The sequence below is a fragment of the Colossoma macropomum genome, unplaced genomic scaffold (genome assembly GCF_904425465.1).
Source record: "Colossoma macropomum unplaced genomic scaffold, Colossoma_macropomum, whole genome shotgun sequence".
NCBI lineage: Eukaryota > Metazoa > Chordata > Actinopteri > Characiformes > Serrasalmidae > Colossoma > Colossoma macropomum.
This window is the reverse complement of record NW_023494795.1, coordinates 15,702,122-15,714,896: the sequence shown is the minus strand read 5'-3', so window position 1 is coordinate 15,714,896 and position 12,775 is coordinate 15,702,122. Positions and strand designations below refer to the sequence as shown.

The 12,775-nt window shown below is 38.5% G+C and overlaps 1 protein-coding gene across 4 annotated transcripts in view; it reads left to right on the top strand.

The window, feature by feature from the left end:
• The window catches only part of si:ch211-191a24.3 (tensin-3), an 85,430-nt gene that overhangs the window by 10,465 nt on the left and 62,190 nt on the right, over window positions 1-12,775 (top strand). For all 4 annotated transcript variants that reach the window (XM_036581615.1, XM_036581616.1, XM_036581614.1 and 1 more), the window contains exons 8-12: window positions 947-1,007; window positions 1,104-1,179; window positions 1,276-1,405; window positions 3,443-3,520; window positions 4,232-4,330. In XM_036581615.1, the coding sequence (XP_036437508.1) occupies window positions 947-1,007; window positions 1,104-1,179; window positions 1,276-1,405; window positions 3,443-3,520; window positions 4,232-4,330 (444 nt within the window). The remainder of the gene's footprint in view (window positions 1-946; window positions 1,008-1,103; window positions 1,180-1,275; window positions 1,406-3,442; window positions 3,521-4,231; window positions 4,331-12,775) is intronic.

Sequence of the window (12,775 nt, the reverse complement as noted above, 5' to 3'; positions counted from 1 at the left end):
TCTGGGAACACTTTGCAGTAGATGTTGGAACATTACTGTAAGGATTTGATTGCATTGAGCCACAAGAGAATTAGTGAGGTCAGGTACTGATGTTGGATGATTACGTCTGGATCACAAACCTCACCTTAACTCATCCAAAGGTATTTGATGGAGCTCCATCATTCCCGAGAACTCAGATCCACTGCTCCACAGTTCAATGTTGGGGGTCGTTATACCCCTCTAGCCCATGCTTGGCATTGGGCATGATAACTTTAGTCTTGTGTGCAGCTGCTTCAGAGTGTCTCATTCTGTTGCTCAATGCTTTTCTATGGACTTTATGCAAGCTATGTGTATTTGAACTCATATGTCAGCAGTGGGTGGAACTTAATGCAGCTGAATTCACTAATAAGAAAGGGTGTCCACAAACCTTTGGACATACAGTGTATTTTATATTATTCTCATGGCTCCAGCTCAAAAATAAAGAAGCAAACTTATATAAATATGTCTTGGCTGATTGAGTAATTTTTGGTTAACAGTTTTTTTAAATGACACTTGCGTACTGGGGGCACCACAAGCAGTTGCTGTGGAACTGCATGGGTAGATTACGCCATGTTAATACAAGGAAGTGACAGCAAAATCAGATGCTCCTTGATGATTTCTGAGCAACAATGCTAAATTCTGGACAACAGCATGAAAGAACTGATGCTGAGAAGTAGGAGGAAGACATTGAAACCTCATGAAACATTGCTAGGCCTACTTCAGTTATGTTATCAAATGCACAATTGATGTTGTTAATATTAACCAGTAATATCAACAAATGCTTTTGCTAATATTTGCTAACATGCTATAGGAAAGACATCACTCTGCCAATCATGGCATGCCAACACTGCATCACACGCAACCCAGACCTTTCTGAATCTACTGCACTTTCTCTTTCTGGTTCTCATAGCAGTTGTTCTTTCTTTAGGGTGCCAGCTCTTTGTGAGGGTATACCAAGGCATGCAGACAGTGTGCACCACAGGAGTACAGTAAGACACCTACACAGTATACGCATCACATGTGGCACAGAACGATAACCTGTGGTGACATGGCACTGTCATTAAGTGTGTGTATGTGTCTCTCAGTAAGGTTGCCATGGGTCAGACAGACAGAGTTTATTTCGCACTGGAACCGCCGCAGCTTCTCAAAGGTGACATTATGGTGAGGTTGCACACTGCGTTTCTGCTCAGCCGTGCATGTTTTGCTTATTCTTACGTTCACATCGACTCATACAAGTGTTTATCTTCCCTTTCGCAGATCGTATGCTATCATAAGAATGCTGAGAGGGGGATCAGAGAGCTTGTGTTTCGCATGCAGTTTCACACAGGCACCCTTCATGGACACCCTTCCTTGTTCTATAAAAAGGACCTTGATCTTGCAAACAAAGGTACACACACTGCAGAGTTGAACGCTCAAGCTGTGCATTTCAAACAGGGCAAAGATGGGAATGTCCTTGCTGTTAATTTCTCTAAATGTGTTCATCATTACTAGCCATTATTCATTGGGTCTACATTAACAGGACAATATCAAGTAAAAACCAAATTTCCTCACTTTGAGTTTGATGTAAACATTTTCAAAATTTCTGAATGTACCATTCACTCCCCAGTCCATACAGTTCATATATGCAAACTTTCTGCAAAATCTCCCTGTTCTGAATTTATTGTGCGTGTGATGTCACAAAACCTAAACATTTGAATACATTCACCTATTCAGCCTACAGCAGTTTGGCCACATCCACATGTGAAAGAACGTTTCACACCACAGGACAGCCAATCAGAACAGAGAACATTCACATACAGCACTTGTAAAGGCAGAGTCACAAAAACAGTTTAATTGTAAGGGATAAACAGAGGTTGGAAATTGGTCATGTAAAAATAAATCATGACTAGTTTGGACACATAACTAATACACAAAGATGTAGGATATGGCCCCTTTAAAGTGGTTGATAACTACACTCAGTCCACTGACGGTCTGAGCAAGTAGACTGTCTTGAGTTTTCATTAGCATCATTGTCATCCACAAATTAAAATGGCAATTATTTCTGTTACTTCTGACCAACCTGTTTTACACTCGAAAGTGTTATATGACAAAAATACTATTTTCAACCTTAAAAGTCATTCTTGTAGCCAAAATATTGTGCTGTCATTTATATTGCAAGTATAGAGTTGGAGAAATGCAACTGCAGAATACAGGCCGGTAAACCTTTACCACTAACAGTGCATGATATGGAATAAGATTTCCTGTCTTTTTTAATCGTTTGACAGCCCATGACATTCAAGTTAAACAGACTTTGTTTTATGAAGAAATTGCCTTGCCATAGTAGAGAAATTCATATTGCATTTATATTAATATATAATATATATACACACTTAGCAAATAAATAGGAATTGTGCACTACAGTTTGCAAAGAACATGCCTGAATATACCTGGAAGAGATAGAAATGCACTCCACATCGTATTCATTATTTGTCTGAGAGGAGCTAATGACATAGTCACATGCTTTCACCATGAGTTTGCTGACCTGACATCACATACTGGATGAGCAGTACTAATTTAAAATACAATGTTATGGCTGAAGTACAGTAATCTATAATACAGTACCAACATAAGATTGGTGTTAGATTATGTTTGAATGAATCATCTCATCGTGAAATACAAATTGGATGAATAGCAGGTTTTAAAATAGTGTGGTCTATGGGAAGACATTGCCAGAAAACAGGCCAGGCTAGGCCCTGTACCATAGTTTTAAATATAGACATATGACACAAATTAAACATAGTTTCACACACAGAAATACTGTTGATGTCTATTATTCTGATGCCACAGAAACAAATGACACTCAGAGCAATATATATAGTTTGTAGACACCTGCGCTCATCCAAAGTTTCTTCTGAAATCAAAGGTATTTATAGAGGAGGTTTACACCAATGATGGAACATTTGTGTGAGAATTTAATTGCAGCTACAAGAGCATTAGTGAACTCTGTTCTCGGTTCTGAAGTTGACGGATTAGTTCTGGATCAAAAATGCTACTCCAACTCATCCCAAAGATATTCAGTGGTGCTTCATCACTCCAGAGAACAGAGTTCTACTGCTCCACAGCCCAATGCCACGCAGCTTTATACCCTTAGCCGACGTTCGGCTTTGGACGAGGTGACTTTATGCTCATGTGTGGCAGCTCCAGAGTGTCCCATTCTGTTGGCAGTGCTTCTCAATGGTGATCGTATGAGCCGTGTGTGCACAATTGAACACCTGTGTCAGCAATACAAAACATAAAAACAGAACCCATCTAATATGTCAGAGTGCATCCTAGTTTGGACCCAAGAGAGACATTAACAGAGCTTAGCAGAAGGCCACATAACACTGTATGGGTTAACATGCTCTTCTGTTTACAACTTGACTTAGTTCTAGTGTTTCTATACTAGATCCCAGGTTCCCTGAGAATGGAGAGGTGGAGGCAATGTTTTCAGAAAGCATGGTGAGAATTCCAGGCTTTCCTCAAGGTATGTTTCTTTGATCCTACTCTTCTAAATAGTGCTACTGGAGAACACATGTCAATATAAGAGGTGCTATTTAGAGCTCTTCCTTAATTTGGGACTGTTGTTCCACTCAGTGCCCAGTAGAGGGAATTTAGAGTAAGAGAATGAATGAGAAGAACAAAGAGCTTTCTTCGTTATACTTCTTTAAAGTGATATCTGACCGCTGTAATTAATTTTAATTTATCATGTTGTAGCTGGAAGTTGTACAGCTGTGCTAAATATTTAAACTTAAGGCAAACATTAACCTACACACATTCATATTCCTGACAAATGTAAATGCATGCATGAGATATGGGAAAACTGCTTACAAATGTACTGCATGATGCCTGAGACAAATCCCTCATTGTAGAGAGGTACATACAGGGCATTATAAGGCAAAATAGTCTCTTAAAAAAGAGTTTTACCATTATTAACATTATATATGAACACTCAGAAGACAATGTGTAGGTTCACTGGTTTCACATAAAACCACTCTGAATGACTTTGTTTACAACTCAGTGACTAAATTATGACAATATTGTTTAGCCTCTTTTAAAAACCCAGTTATTTGATTAACTGTTAAATGAATCACTTACTCAGTTACTAGTATAATCAGTTATGACAGCCTGACAAGTGACAGTATCTTGTTTTATGAGCTCCAGTGATATTGATCTTGGCCACTCTCTCTGTATAAAGGCAGTGATGGCTGGAGGAACAGCTCTGCAGTTGTTATCGACTATAACACTCTGGATCCTCTCGTTCACTGGGACTCGTACGAGAACATTGCAGCAGAAGGTACTGAAACCACAAATATTCCACTGACTCAGCCGATACACATTAGGGTCTTCGGAAATAAATCTGTCAGATAAATTGTTCGATTCCTTCAAGTAAATAAACATATTAGCTGCAAACAGAACGGATTGTTTGTATATAGTTCCTGTGGTCCTCTCCTCGTTCCCTCACCACTACTTACTGTCCACTGCCAGAGGGCTCAGGATGTTATTATTGAGAGGAAATGTCTTCAACACCAGTATTTCAGGGACATTTGCAGTGTTTGTTGATGTGCCATTCATGTAAAGGCATGTTTCACTTACAGTGTAATGGAAAGCACATATTCTCAGTAAACAAAACAGACAGAGGGACCTATTTGCATACTGTAAATGCATTGTGCATAGAAGAAGATATTGAAGATAAAGCATATGTTAATGGAACCAAACAAGTTTCCATCTCAAATAGTTGCTCAAAGGAACTGCACTCGGTTATATAGATCTCAGACTGTATAATATATTATCTATAAAAAAGGAACAAAAGTACAAACACAGTTCAGACTTATATGGCTGCTACTACTGTTTTTAGATATGCAATGAACTTTTGTCCTTTTTATAAGTATGTCACATAGCGATGGCTCATCAGTATTTATGGGTACAAGGCCAATTTTGACAGAAATTGCTGAATCATATATTAGAGGGAAAAAAAATGAATCCAATGATTCCCGTTCGGTGACAAATCTAGCCTGAAATAGTACATACTTGCATTGTGTGATATGTTGTTAGCAGTGTATTTCTTCCTCTGGACTAGTAGATGTTTAAGTAGTTTAAGCATGACAGCCAGTCCAAGGGGAGCTTGAGGGCCTGACCCTTTCCCCTCAAATGGTAAAAGTGCCCACTTGGTCTATGTGTATAACAACTGTATTTTATATGGCTGCTGCCAATTTTCAAGATCTGTTTTAGTGAGATGAGGCTCAGCCTCTGATATAAAGCTTTTGGGTCAACTTGGGCTCTACAAGATTTATGGCTTTTGGGCACCTCCTCTGGTGAAGTACCAACTGCCTTTGGTTCCCCTCAGAACTCTGACCAGTCATGCCTGTCATCACCACAGTGCTGGAAATCCCACTGCCGAAACACTAAATCTCTTTAAGACACCACTTGTTTTTTTTATCTGAAACGTAAGACTGTCTCTCTTGCTAAGAATGATTGCAGTATACTTGCCTATATAATAGCTGTTCTATAGGCTGTCCTTCAATGTCATAATATCAGCTGTAGCGTATTGCTGACAGCAGTTCAGTCATCACCCTACATATTCCAACCTTTCCACCCTGTAGTGATACAAAACAATAGCAAGACTGTGTGCACATTAACCAGAGTACTACGACTGTATTTTGGTTGGCCGTGATACAATGACAGCCGTCACTGAAAACAAATAAAATGTAATTATCTTGACGAAATGCTCTTTCCCCATTTGCTTGGGTAGGCTTGTGATCAAATTGGGTAGGCCCATGCTTACCCAGGCCTTTGCAAGGCTACGCTCCTGCTTGAGACCTTGCCCCCAAAAATGTCTGTGCACGTGCCTGATGATAGCCTACTTTTAGATGCTCATCTTAATTGAAGTGCAAAGCTTAGTAGTTGTTTAAAAATACATATCAGACTGGTATCCATATCAGACGATACTCAAGATTTCAGTCTCTCTCTTCAGTCTCACTCTTGTGTCTCACTCTTGCATTGCAGTTGTGGGACCTCTTCACACTGAGTGTTCACAGCAAAGCTGTGGTTTTTAAGGATTTTAGCTGTTTAAGACACAACAAAGACATACTCAGGCTCTCTTTTGTGCATGATAGCAGAGAAGCCAAATTTAGTTCACTGAAAACAAAAAGCCATTAACAACAGACAGGGTCTGTGATATGAAGGTTACCATGACTGTGCAAGGAAACAGTGTTCATCATTTTACCAGTCATTGCGTCTGACCTCCATTAACTAAAGAGCTTGACTCGTTATGCTTTTGTGTTAATGTAAGAGTTTGACTGTGTATAGGAAAATATGCAGCTACACTAGACTGCTCTGAGTGACTTTTACACTTGACCTACTAATGGCTGGCAGTAGTAAAGAGATTCTGCACTGTATGCTACTGTACATTTAACCTGTTTTTGACCTGGGACTCTAATCTGCACTGAATCAGACATGCTGGTTACCAGGGTACTTCAGTGTTGCTACAGTGTTGCCATGGTTTTCTCCGCTGACTGAAGCGAAGTGCTTTGATTACTGTAAACCTCAGCCATACTGAAGTAAGTGAACTGTTGAGGAGAAAGCACAGGTTCAAAGAACCAGATGAGATTTGATCAAGCAAGTTCCGCAGTAAACTTGCTAAAAGAATATCTGAAAACTTTAGATATAAAACATCATCTGATTGACTTCATTTTGAAGCGAGGGGAAAATTGAATAAATTTGATTATTTGCAGAACTATCAATGTAAAACACATCTGAATTAGGATTTCTACCAATTCTTAATTAATTTTTACTTTTCACCACAATATTCTAATTTCTACAGTCAACAACAACACAGAAGTTACCACAATGTGTTGCCATGTTGGTGTTACTTTGCTGGCTTAACTTGAATCTGACCTTGCTAGATTGTCACACAAAGCTGAAGAAAAAATATTTCAGTTTGATTGTGGACGGAAACGTGATTGACCTGAGCGCTGTGAGGTCTGGAAGTTCCCATGCTGCTTGCTTAAAGAGCACTGGCACCTTTAGAGCTGTGATTAGAGGCTTTGCTCTGCTCACATGGTGCTGTAAGTTCAAGTCCCCATCAGGCCACCAGGCCTTCATAGCCCTGAGACTCCATGCTGTCTGTATACAGCTGAGTGAGTGTTTGGGAGTGAAGCGTTTTTGGACTCATTCTGGCCTCCAGACAGAGGAAATGCCAGACCGGATATTTAAAGGCTGGGTGTTTTTCTCTGCCACTCTCTGCAAAACAAATCCAAACATCAGACTGTATGTGTGTGTGCATGTGTGTTTGTTTTCATACATTTTCAGGGCAGAGTGTCCTAACTTTGTAGTAAAGACTGGAAAAAATGGTCTAACCCACAAAATGGCCCTGTCTTTATATATATATATATATTTTTTTTCATGCTTTAAAATTGAAAGCGTAAAACCATTTCTTTTTTGTGACTGAGGTTAACGTTAGGGTTAGGTTCAGGATTAGTCTGAGAAAAGTTTGAGACCACTTTGAAAATCTGGGATTTTTTGCATTTAAACATGGAAAGAAATAACAAAATCTTGAAACAAAAATGTTATGACAAGTAAAATTAAGAACAAATATTCAAGATTCTGCACTCTATCTTAGGTGACTATTCAAATTTAAGCAAATTTGTAACATTGACCATGCTATGGCTTTTGTACAAAAGGGTCAGATTTTTGGAGTCTTATCTCTTCCACTGAAGCACATGTTCAGACGAATTTAATCTACTCATTAGAGACTTTTGCCAGCCATGCCAGCTTGCATACATGCTGTCATTAAAGCAAAAGGGGGGACAGACCAGATACTAAGAAATTCATATAAATGTTACAAAGATTCTAATTTTTAAAAAAAAATTGAATTAATTAATCATGAGCCATATATGAACCAGACTTTTGTTCTAAGTAATTTTGGGTCATTTCTGTTGGTCCATTCGTCATGAAGTTTACACACAATGATTAGGACAACAAGTACTTTCAAATTACATCAACAACTAAAAAACGTCAAAAATGGAGATGCGAGCTTTTGTTCTGACAGCAATATATATATATATATATATTATATATATATATATATATACGTGTGTGTGTGTGTGTGTGTGTGTGTGATCCATATGGAACCTGTGTATGATCCTATGTCCTAACATTGTATAAAAACAAGATTGTGTGTAAGTCCGTCAGAGGGCAGTGATTTAGGGTTGATGCACATCTGGTTGTGTGATTCCATTTTGAACTGGCGTGTAATTAGAGATGCCTTATGTTAAGAACATGTGAGTGGCCTGACTTTGAGTTTACGATACACACACTTATAAATATAGAATTGCCTTTGCCTGTAATTATGCTGTTTGACTGCCTTGAGATTTTTCAGAGCTGCATAAAACTTTCTCTTCTCTTCTCTTCTCTTCTCTTCTCTTCTCTTCTCTTCTCTGCCACTACCTTACCTCTCTTATTTTCTCTGTCTTTTTCCACACCCCCCTTTCTCTCCGCCCTCATGTAGCTCCACCCTCGTGTTTACATTCTCTCCACCATATTTGGACGGCTCAAGGTCTTGCATATGTGTGTGTGTGTGTGTGAGAGAGAGAGAAAGAGAGAGAGTGCGCGTGTGTGTAAAACTTATGTCCCGAAGACTGCTGGCCACTCAGAATGGAATAATCTTTCCTTAGCCAGGATCCACCCATACATCAGGAGAGGCACCACACAGGGTTACCTGTGGAGAGAAAGAGAGAGAGAGAGAGAGAGAGAGAGAGAGAGGCAAGAGGGAGGGAGAGAAGGGAACATATTAGAGCACAGTGAAGCAACAGGAGAACGGAGAGAGAGAGAGAGAGAGAGAGAGAGAGAGAGAGAGAGAGAGAGAGAGAGAGGAGGAAAGAAAAGGCAGCCCAGGGGAGCTGTTATCACCTCATAGTAAAGAATGCAGGCTGCGTGAAGCTGTGTGGAGAGACTGAGGGAGGAAAGAGAAGCAGAGAAAGAGAGAGAGAGAATGGACCCAAACGGTCGAGTCACCGGCAGAATCTCACGGTTAGAACCTCCAGACTTTATCCCTCTTTTCTGCTTTCTTTTTCCTCATGGTCACAGACCTACAGCTTCAACTTTCTAATAACTAACACTTAATAACACTTTTCTCTTCCTTTTACTCATTTTCCCGTCACTTCTAGTCAGTCAGATGCTGTCTAGGCTGCTCATTTCAAGTCTCAGGCATTTGATAACAGGCTTGATTGTAGAGCAGTGCTGATAAAATGTAGATCATTAACGAATATGATCTGGGATTTGTTTGAAGGTTTGATTGGTTTGTTATGGCCATTTTCTGCAATGAACAAAATAATGTTAGTTTGATACATGTGCAAGTGTACGTTAGATGTCATGAGCTTTTAACTTTTAAACTAATGCTTATGTTTTATTAGCTATATTCAGATGTAGTGTTGTATTATACACTTAAATTGCTATTTATTGAGGAGGGCTGGCTTATCATTGTGTAACGTGTGTGGTTTTTTAGTGTGGGGATGAGAAATGTTGATTTACTCATTTCTAGGGTTTAGCAACACAGTAGGAATGATGATGAGTTATAGTGCTTTCATAGTTATGTAATAACAGTGATGCACTTGAGCTTTGAGGAATTTCATAGTAAGTTTAAATGTGATAGTAAGACACTACGTAGAATAATTCAGTAAATGAGGAGAGTAAACATAATGAGGGGTCTCTGTGGATATTTATAATCCAGCCTCTGTGTTTTGTAATATTATCTGTATTTTGGAGAGTTTAGTGTAACTAGTCTGGGCTCTTGTACATTTTTGAGTTAAGGTTTTCACATGGGGAAAAGTGCAGTGAAAGATGACATCATGAAAAGGGGGTTTTGTGTGTGTGTGTGTGTGTGTGTGTGTGTGTGTGTGTGTGTGTGTCCCACCAGCCAGCTGTGGGTTTTTATCATGCATGCCTGGTATTTGGATTTCTTTCTCTTGAGACTCTGGTAGCTGTGCTTTACTGGTTTGCTGAGGTGTGTATACGGGAGTGTCTGTGTTGTTGCTGATGTTGTTGTTGTTGTTGTTGTTGTTATTCTTCTTCATCGTCCAACACTAAAGATCGTATTCAGGTGGGAGAGAATTTAAATCATCAATTCTTAAAGAATGGAACTAATTTACAGTGATTTTTCTATCTGTGTAAATTTGCTTTTTGGTGTCTATACTGTAGTGTGCAGAAGTCTGAGACCACCATTCATTTATTTAACCCTTGTGTGGTGTTGATGTTTTTGTTACTCGGTGGTCTGGTGGTCTAGTTTTTTTTTTCAAAGTCAATACAGCCGTAACAATTTATATAAAAATACCATATGTTTAAAATATCACAAGTGGCCAGCGTAGGGTTCTCTTTTAGCAGCTGTAGCCAGTCGGCAGCCTGTCCATGTTGTCCACCCTCACACACACACACATATACAAATACATACATACACAGACACACTCACTAACAGCAGGCCGTGTAGGAGGAGAACAGAGTGAAGGGACACAGCACCTCCACACTGTTATTCCCTGCGGGTTCACCCCAACACCACATGTGTAATATAAATGTGTAGGGGCTGTACAGTGTGATGTGTATATCGCTGTTGTCAGAAGAAAACCTCATCTCTCCAAAATGGTAACTTTACAGGAAAAACCTTCACTTTTAATGTAAGTCAGTGGAACCAGACTTTTTTTTCCAAGTCATTTCAGGCCATTTCTTTCGGTCCACTCGTCATTTACAGATAATGTAAAGAGCAACAGGCTTTTTCAAATTATGTCAAAACCTGAAAAAATGGAGATACAAGGTTTTCTTCTGACAGCAGTGATATGTTCTTCATAGAAAATGAGCAAAGGCCAAGAAATCTGAGGTTAAAGTAACAATAAATGAAAATGCGTTCCACAGACCACACAAGGGTTAATTTCCAGCCAAACTGGCAATACATTTATGCTGTTTGGCAGATGCTCTTATTAAGAGCAACTTACAATTCAACCATTTTGCAGAAGTAGGTAAAGGTGGTGTTGGGAGTCTTGCCCAAGGACTCTTACTGGTATAGCATAAGGTACCTGGCCAGGTGGGGGATTGACCCCTAGTCTGCAACATGGAGGGCAGAAGTGTTACCCACTACACTATACCTACCACGTAATTGTCTTAAATACTGCATCAAGTACACATTATTTGCTTTTCAGCATTAAATAAAAAAACAAGCAGAAAACATATATTTAACAGAAAATCATGCAGAAGCAACTAAGTATAATATCATATTTTTATAATGTCACAATTAGTGACATTATAATTAGTGACTTTGCCCTCCATTCTTTTTGAATAAATCTGCAGGGATATTTCTATATCTCCACAGTTCAGTCTCAGAAGTTGGTTGCGTTTTCTGCTTCTCACAATCCAAGTAATTCAAAACACCTGTGATGTGTTTTCAGATCTGAAGCAAGAGCGGAGCTTGATTTTCTCCTCTCCCTTAAAGATGAAACTTTAAGTACTGTAAATCTGATAGTGACAGTTTTGGTGGTCTACCAGGTCTTGCCTTTATGTTAGAAGTCCAATTTTCTTTGTATCTTTTAATAAATTTTTAACTGGTTTTGGAAACTCCTATTTTTACTTATTTTCTTTCAACTTTCTCCATTCCTTATCTAATCTTCCCAGGAACATCTTGTGAAAAATGGATAACTTAATGACTTAACATGCTTAATGTCTCTTTTGACTGAAAATTAAATTTTTGACTGATAAATAACATTTTCACAGTTATGTACATTTTTAGAAGTAACCTGTGATATTAGGGCCAACATAGTGGAGCTTTGAACTGCACTAATAAGTCTTCTCTTCCTCTCTCTGGTCTCTCCTGGCTGCATCTGTTTTGTGTAACAGGGTTTTGGTGTTGCATGAATGTTTTGTGTTTAGCCCTCACCAGCACACGTACCCACTTTTGGGCACACATGGAGAAATTCACACGCTAGCCAAAGCATTATCTCACTGCTCATACCCACTGATTTAGAGCGCACTGAGGCAAAACCACAATGCACACCAGACTGAGTTCAGTGGATAAAAGGGAGTACCCTATTTTTTTAGTTCAGGGAATGTCTCACATATTTTATACAATTTCAAAACTTTGCTGTACATGTGGATTTAAGTGAAGACATACTTTTACAACATTACGCGCCCTGATCCAGTAAAAATAATTTTTTGGGTTGTAGTCATGAGTTTGCAGTTAACTGCGCACATAGTTGTGAGGTTTTTGAAGATAAACTTTACAGAATTGTATCATCACATCACCTATGCTTCACTTCCATTCTGAAGTAATAATAATGATTATAATAATTTATTCAATACAAAAGCATTTTTCTCAAACCCAGTGACACCAAACAAAACATACATGAGATCAACAATTCTTAGGCAAATTCAAAATTTAGTAACACTTTATTTGAAGTCTAGCTACAAAGGTAGTTGCATAAGCACACATGCACAAGCACTGAATGATGCATTAATAAAGCATTATGTATGTGTTGTAACATATATATATATATATATATATATATATATATATATATATATATATATATATATATATATATGTAATACCCTTTTGTCAATTTTTATTTTTCTATGTTATATGAAGTAATTTTCCAAATTTTCTTGGAACAAAATCTCAGTACATTAACTTACATAACATTAAAAGTTAAGACAGTTGTTGTCTTCTTCTGTAAAGTTACTATTTTGGAGATCCATGTTTTTC